Below are 8,647 nucleotides of genomic sequence, written 5' to 3'. Positions count from 1 at the left end.
TTAAGTTAAAAATGCTTCCTTTATTACATAAAGCCAATACAGCTATTTCTAAGTTCAACTGTTTATGCATCTCTATATTGTTCAAGGTGTTATGTCTGTGATGTTAAGACAATCACTTCCAAGTGTCATCAGGTAGCAGTTTTCTATGGGTGTCATCTTTTGTCATACCTGCTCCCTGTTTCACACAGAGTTGACAAACTGCTCTAAGAAATTACTCCCAGGCCCCAGAGTAATCATATACCTAATGTGCTTCCCCACCTTACTGGGCCAGAAACAAAGTTCTGAAGAAGACACAATTAAAGTTTTCACAAGTGTCCTAGCTTATCAATACACCATTTTTTATCATTTTCATTAACAAAGTGGATTACAATGGAACGCTAATTTGCATCTTATCTGGTTGTTACAAGATATTGCACACTCCTAAGGACACATGATTCTCTAGATGCAAGGTCACTCTCAGAACAGTCTCCCATCTAGTAAGTGGAGAGCTCACCACAGGTGCAAGGAGTTGTTTCCTGTACTCCAACTACGTGCTTGAAATAGTGCTTTGCAAGATCAGCGCTGATTACTGGTATAAGCATTCACAATTCTGAGACAGTCCTCATTACACATCTGGTAGAATTAAAAGACTGCCTGACTTAATCTTATTGTAGTTAGTATATTAGTGTTATTACATGTGAGAATTATTTTCCATTATTCAGTTTCACTCAAGAGAGAATAAAGAATTTGGGCAATAATTATAACCAGGTTATGACCAATTCTCTAAGCTAAAGAAACAAAGTAATTGCTGAAGTTAACAAGAATGCAACAGTTCTCGTATATGCACTGTTTTGTGAACTGCATTATTAAAAAGGAGCTTAGCAAAAATCTTTACAAGCCAACTCATCAAAACAGGCATTAAGAATTAAGAATGACCAATAAGAATTTAATTTCATACCAATAGAACTTTAGATTTTAGATTTATTTAGGGCTGTTTGCACATGTTTATAGAATATTTAGTTTAACAGATGACAAGATAGCTCCCCCTCAGTGAGACCCTGGCCTAAACATATTTGCTTTACTTATATAGCAAGAGGATAACATTAAACATGGAAGCTTTTGATTGTGGCACTGAACCATGATCTACACAGGGCATCCTTCAAAAGCTACAATTAAGGATCCACCTAGCTTTTCAGCAATACAAGCCCGATTGAGGTCTTCTGGCCCATTTGCTTGACATTCGTGTTTTATGCCTACGGAGGAAAAATAATTCTATTTAGAATTATGACAGTAGTTTACCTATTTCTCTAAGACAGCAAGCTGTTTTAAAAGACCAATTCTAATATGGATAAGAAAGCTGTGGTATACACAAATAACAATATACTATGCAGTAATGAGAATAAATAATCTGTAACTACATGCATAAAAATGAATGACTTAAACAATGTTGACTGAAGCATACATTCTGGATGATTCTATTTATATAACACAAAATCAGCCAAAGCTATTTTATGCTGTTAGAAGCCAGAGTATTGGTTATCCTTTGGATAAAAGAGTAAAAGAAAGTGGTGTGACTGGAAGGGGCAGGAATGAGACTTCTGGGGTACTGGTCATTAAATCTAGAAACAACAATTATGTCAGTTTGTGAAAATTCACTGAGTTCTACAATATAATTTATGACATAAGCTTTTTTTATAGATATGATGTACTTCAATAAGAATTTAAAAAGCAAGTCTAGAAGTATTTTTAAAAAAATAAGTAAAAATATGAATATGATGTTTTGATTGCAGTTGATTTAGTCAACTGTGTTGAAGAGTAAAAATATTTACAAATGGCATACTTTTAGTCTACAAAACAGCTCTTTAGTGTATTATATATTTGAGAACTCTATCACAATGGAAACTGTAAAATGTATTACTAATTGCTTTCTCAGAAAAATTACATCACCACACTGAAGAATGAGCTCAATTATGGAATTACATACAGTAGCTTCTCTGTAAATAACAATCTTTTAAATGCCTACATTGTTTCTGACTTTCCATAATTTTAAGACAATTTTTTAAGCTGCTGAAAGCATAGCAGGACAGCTAGCTTTTGGACCACTTAGGACTGATTGAGAAAGCCAGTCATGGTTTCACTAGAAAAAGGTGACAAGGTGGCCATCTTTAATGAGTCATGTTAAAACATCAGTTAACCAACTGGTGAACACACTTCTGGGTAATGGGCCAACATCAACTCGAAGGCATGGAGAACCTGCAAGGCCTGAACTACACAGCAGCAGGTTCCAGGAAAGAAAGCGAGCATGTTGCTTTCCTAAGTAAACAAGCTAGGGCAAACCTGTTCAACTACAAGAACATAAAAGTCAGTCACAGTCAAATAAACAAAACAAAAAACACACTGGGCCAAGTCCTATGACCTTGGCTCGCCCAGCTGTTTGGAGTTAGCCATGGCAGGAAGGAGGTAGGGCAACCTCGGAGACTAAGCTCCCACAACCAAGATGATCTCGTTCTACAGCTGAGAGAATCAAGGCCCAAGGAGGTTTAGCGGTTTTGGTCAAGATCACACAGCAGTTAGATGACAAGCTTAGCCCTCAATGCAGGCCTTTGGGCACTTGCCCCATGCTCTTTCCAGCATACCACCATTTCCTCCTGGCTGGAGACAGTATGGTCAGGCCATCTCATCAGGATCCCAATCACCCAGTGGGCAAGTCAAACATAACTGGCCAGCTCAAGGAGGGAACTTTCCTTTGGATACAGATGAGTCAATTACCTAAAATTATACCATTCCAAAGTAAAGCTAGAGATAAAAGTATCCTTTCCCATTTATAAGCATTTCCTTTTTCAACTTTATGTTAACTACACTCAAAGGCAAGAGCAGCCCAGCCAGTGTGGCTTAGTGGTTGAGCATCAACCTATGAACCAGGAAGTCACGGTTCAATTCCTAGTCAGAGCACATGCCCAGGTTTCAGGCTCAATCCCCAGTGGGGGTGTGTGCAGGAGGTAGCTGATCAATGATTCTCTCTTATCGATGATGTTTCTATCTCTCCCCCTTTCCCTTCCTCCCTGAAATGAATAAAAATATGTATTTTTTAAAAAGACAAGAGCAAAGTTATCATTTAGTATGACCAATGTAAACCAATTAGTCTCCATCTGTTATGTGAGAAACTTGACAGCATCTCAAACATGTTTAAAACCAGCTTGAACAAGTGCTACACAATGTGGAGAGAATGAGGTTATTAAATATGGGCCATGCAGACCCAAAGTGACCAGCGCAAGGCAGAGGACACTGAAAACCAGGTTTAACCTTCTGGGTTTTTTCTCAAAACAATGCTTCCCTCCATGGCAAGGTTCTCCAAAGAAAATAAGGTGCTCCCTAGAAAAGATGTAGCCCCATTTCAGGTGCTCACCATACCTCTAAGTATTTGGAAGTAAATCTAGATCATACCTTGAAATTTCTTTTTAATTGCATCCTTGGAGCTCGCATAGATCATTTTACTTTTCAGAGGTGCTAGTTCTGGTGCCCTGGATAAAGAGATGCCAAAAATGAAAAAACTGGTTTAGAGAAAGTACAATTTACATCATGTTACACATTTACATCAGTAATGGGGAAGGGTCCTCAGACTATCCTGGGAGAGTTTTCCTAACTACACAATTTTTGTATGTCCCCACCTTCTTATAGAGAACTGTTGCAAGTGGCAAACACAGAATGGCTCAGGCTGAACAAGCGGGGAAAAAAGTAGAGAACTACTGATTAAAAATCAGATTAATGGGGCCAGAATAAACAACACTGACTGGATAATCCATTGTATTACCGAATTTATTTTCTTTAAAATAAAGTAAAAAAATATATATATTTTTTTAATCAGTAAAGGCTTGAGTTTAGGCTAATAACAACTTTTATATAAGACTAGTGGCCCAGTGCATGAAATTCATGTGGGGGCTGGAGGGGGGGGGTAGGGGAGAGGGAAGGTGTTGCCTTAGCCCAGCCTGCACCCTCTCCCATCTGTTTAGGCCTCATGTCCAACTGCCTGTTTAGGCCCGATCCCTCTTGCAGTCTGGGACCGCTGGCTCCTAACCGCTGACCTGCCTGCCTGCCTGATCGCTCCAACTTTCTCTGCCTGCCTGCCTTCTGACCTGGTTGCCCCCAACTGCCCTCCACTGCTGGCCTGATCTCACCCCCAATGGCCCTACCTTGCCAGCCTGATCTTGCCCCTAATTGCTCTACCTTGCCAGCCAGATTGCCCCTAACTGCCTCTGCCTACCTGATCGCCCCCAACTGCCCTCCCCTGCCAGCCTGATTACCCCTAACTGCCACTGCTTTGGCCCCTGCCACCGTGGCTTTGTCTGGAAGGATGTCCAGATGGATATACGGAAGATGTCCAGTGTAATTAGCATATTACCCTTTTATTAGCATAGGGTGTAAACCAGAAAATCAGATAAAGTGCGTTTTTTTTCTTTCTTCCTTATTTCCTTCTTTTTCTTTCTCCTTATAAATATGCTCCTCAAATAATATGGAAATAATGTTTATTTTGTTTTAGAAATAATTAATTTATTAAAGGGGGGGGGGGGGGGCTTTTCCAGCAGGAGGAGATGTTCTTGGCAGACAAAAATACAAATCCCTATATCTGGACTGATTGCCAGCCATTTGCACTATACTGCCAAACCGGTCATTAAAAAATTGAACTGCTTTCTTACACCTTACACCAGGGGTGGGCAACCCCTGGCACGCGTGCCAAACATGGCATGCCAGTAACTTTTGCTGGCACGCAAAACCCTCTCTTATAATCTTCCATTTACAACTGTGAATCTTTGTTCTCAGTGATTAATTTTGTTAAGTCCCATAATAGGAGTAGCCTGACGGATGGAAGTAGTAGCTCGTGCATATCTCTGAAGGTCATGAAATATAAACCTGATGTAAAATCTCTGTCATCAGTGATGCAGCAGCAAAAGTCCCACTGATAATATCAAACGGAGTCATAAAGTTTTCTGTCAGACTATCAGTGTACATGCATACATTAAAAAATAAATGTATTTTTCATCATTATATACTGTGTTTTTGTCACTCGAATAAATTTTAGTAATTCTTCAAGGTTCTTCACATATGTACACCTTAAGAGATATCAAGTAGGCGTAACATGTTCTCAAAAAATTAGGGTTGGCACGCAGAAGAATTTTGAGTCAGAGATTTTGCTGGTTTTGGCATGCACCCACAAAAAGGTTGCCTACCCCTGCCTTACACCAAACAGCTATTGCCTATAAATCCCCTTCTCAGACCCCACCTTAGGTTCTGCCTTCACAGTTCACCCAGATTAGGTTCTGATTGGTCGGTTTCTATGCCAGTGTCAAAAGCTCCGCCTCCTAGGCAGCCACTGGCTCCTTGCACTTCAAGATTTGATTCTGATTGGTCAGTTTCTATGCCAGTCAGTGTCTCTGGGCCTATCTCTAGGTCTGATCAGAAAGGCGGGGCTGATCAGCAGCCCCCAGAGAGAAACAGGCACAGCTGCTGGCGAAGCCTGGAGAGAGAGAGGCAACGGCTGACCGGACCCTGCCTCTCTCTTTGGGCCTCTCTCCGGGCCTGATCCGCAGCCCCCTCAGCAGTCAGTGCTGGGTCACCACAGCAACCCAGCACTGACTGCAGGACTGACTTCCAGTCGGTCGAGTCTTCAGTTGTTACGGACCCTGGGTTTTTATATATTAGGATATTTAACCCCTTCTGGTTAGAAAAAAGTTTTGAAGTACAGAAAATAATCTGTTAATCAAGTATGTGTCACCTCAAATTAAGAAATGCTAGTAATCTTAGCATTTTTGCTTCTGATGTCTTTAAAAAGAACATATTACAAAAGTTCCTTTCTTACCCCTTTTATATCTATTACAATAGCAAATTCTGACCACACGACTACTTGTTCTCTATCTTAGTCTAACATAATAAACATGTCAGAAGGATTTCTTTTTTAAAGCTTAATAGCAATTCAGCAATAGCTATGCCTTAATTGTCAATAGTTACTACTATCTTGTATCTATAAGATTTTTTTGTGCTGGCCCCATGTAGAATGAACACTGCAAGCAAAGTATACGCTTCACCACTTTCTTCACCAGCAATATTGAAAAATACCAGAAATAGTAACAATTGACAGAAAAATCCTATCCTATGCAAACTATCTGTGAATGCATCATTCCCCACACCACCACCTACCCTCAGGCCCACCTCCACTCCATACTACCAAGATAGCAAGGGATAAATGGAGTGTTGTTAAATCCTTTAAACACTTAATCCTTTTCACTGCCATATTTCCAGGATGTGCCACAGTCCTTAACACCATAGGCTGACATGGACCTCACCTAGTCTACTCCCACAGCTCGGAGATTATATTCTTGGGAACCAGGAAAAGAAGAGTCTCTGTATCTCTCAGATGCTTATTCTTTCCAACCCTAAGGTCAAAGGAGGGAGGCAAGTCATAACAATAAACTCAGGTCTGGCAAATGTTTGAACTGCAAAGTTAAGTGGGTACTTTTCTTATGCAAAATAGGTCAGGGACAGGAAAAAATAAACACTGCTCTGATTTTACTCAGACAAGATTTAAAAAACACTAGGTAAGAGCTGTACCCTGGGCCCTTTAAACAGCCTGTTATGGAACATTCCTGATGGCTTCACCTTTTCTTTAAAAAAACAACAGTACAAAATAAAACACTGCACTAACACGGAGTTTCCTTTCCTTCTTTCTACTTTTATTTTCCAAATGCTTTTTCATATAGAGCAGTGGTTCTCAACCTTGGCTGCACATTAGAATCACCTGGGAATCTTTTTAAAATCCTGATTTCTGGGCCTTATCCTCCAGAAATTCTGTTTCTTTGTTATGGTGTGAGACCACAGCATTAGTAACACAGAAACAGAATTTCCGGAGGATGAGGCCCAGAAATCAGGATTTTAAAAAGATTCCCAGGTGATTCTAATGTGCAGCCAAGGTTGAGAACCACTGATGTAGAGGATCATTTTCATAGTAAATAAAAAGTACAAAAACCAGGGGCATATGAAGGAAATATAGGGAGAGTGGGGCAAAATTAGGCTTATAATTGTTTGTATGGAAAATAATACAATAATCTCTATATATAAAAGCCTAAACGACCATTACGACCGAATAACCAGTTGACCAGTCGCTATGACATGCATTGACAACCTGGGGGCAGACACTCAACACAGGAGCTGCCCCCTGGTGGTCAGTGCACTCCCACAGCCAACCTCCCATGGTTAGCCAACCTCCTGGAGCCCCTCCCCCTGACTGACTAGCCCCCTGATAGGGGTCAATTGCTGGCCAGGCTGAGGGACCCCACCCATGTATAGATTTGTGCTCTGGGCCTCTAGTTAATAAATGATAATATAAGAATAAACTGTGTTTTATGTACTCACAACTGTAAACCTACTTTCTCCCCACCTGTATCACCAATTTAAAAGCTAAAACCTTACTAAATATATTCATAATAAATGAATAATTAAATAAGTATTTAAGTCAAAATCTTATTTAGCTGCCACTCAGCTGTAAATCCCAGAATGGCAAGGACTTTACCAGCTGTTTCCCCAGGCCATAACACAATACGTGGAATGTAACAGAAATTAAGTTTAACATGTTAAGTGCCCAGTCTGTTTTGTCTTCCGGATGGAAAGTATAGTGCATCAGTCACCAGTGACTGACAGGGCGCTTGACGTGTTAATGAATGCACTTTCACTCAAATGAGGAATGTGCTTCTTTTGTTTCATTAAATACTGTCTTTATGTATTATGTGTGTATGTATATATGCAGCTGCCAGTCTTGCTGAACAGTAAGTTGCCCTAATACATGCACCCAGACCTCGTATTTATATTCCTCACACATCTTGGTTTAGTCAAGTGCAACAGGCTACTGAGCATTTGAAATGTAAATAAATTTTACTGCATTTAATTCTTTTATATCTAAACTAGAGGCTCGGTGCACAAAAATTTGTGCACTCGGGGGGTGGGGGGGGTCCCTCAGCCTGTGCCCTCTTGCAGTCTGGGACCCCTCAGAAGATAACGACCTGCTGGCTTAGGCCTGCTCCTGGGTGGCAGAGGGCAGGCCCAATCCCTAGGTGCAGCCCCTGGTCGGGCTCAGAGCAGGGCTGACTGGGGAGTTGGGACGCCACCCTCAGTCACTCTCAGGGTAGGGCTGATTGGGGGTTGGGGCACCACCCCCTGTCACACTCAAGGCAGGGTTGATGGGGAGGTTGCAGCACCTCCACATCACGCACAGAGCAGGGCCAATCAGGGGGTTGGGACGCTGCCCCCTGGCACTCACAGAGCAGGGCCCATCAGGGGGTTGGGGAGCTCCCCCGTCACGCACAGAGCAGGGCCGATCAGGGGGTTGAGGAGTTCCACGTCACTTACAGAGTAGGGACGATAGGAGAGTTGGGGTACCGCCCTCTGTCACACACAGAGCAGGGCAGATCAGGGGGTTGGGGTGCCGCACCGTCACACTCACGGCAGGGCCCACAGTGGGGGAGGGTTGGGGCGCCGCCCTCTATCACCCACAGAGCAGGGCTGATCAGGGGGTTGAGGTGCCGCCATTGTCATACTCAGTGCAGGGCCGATGGGGAGGTTATGGCTCTACCCCATCACACACACAGCAGGGCCCGTAGTGGGGTGGGAGGGTTGGTGCGCC

The 8,647-nt window shown here is 42.1% G+C and overlaps 1 protein-coding gene across 1 annotated transcript in view; it reads right to left on the bottom strand.

The window, feature by feature from the left end:
• The window catches only part of DSTN (destrin (actin depolymerizing factor)), a 44,581-nt gene continuing 35,934 nt past the window's right edge, over positions 1 to 8,647 (bottom strand). Inside the window, exons 3-4 of the mRNA XM_006776114.2 lie at positions 3,424 to 3,500; positions 1 to 1,232 (exon numbers count right to left, since the gene is read on the bottom strand). Of these exons, the coding sequence (XP_006776177.1) occupies positions 1,123 to 1,232; positions 3,424 to 3,500 (187 nt within the window). The 3' untranslated portion in view covers positions 1 to 1,122. The remainder of the gene's footprint in view (positions 1,233 to 3,423; positions 3,501 to 8,647) is intronic.

Source organism: Myotis davidii, unplaced genomic scaffold (genome assembly GCF_000327345.1).
Source record: "Myotis davidii unplaced genomic scaffold, ASM32734v1 scaffold608, whole genome shotgun sequence".
In the NCBI taxonomy this organism is placed as follows: Eukaryota; Metazoa; Chordata; class Mammalia; order Chiroptera; family Vespertilionidae; genus Myotis; species Myotis davidii.
The sequence above is the reverse complement of the archived record's forward strand: the minus strand, read 5'-3'. Positions and strand labels throughout refer to the sequence as shown.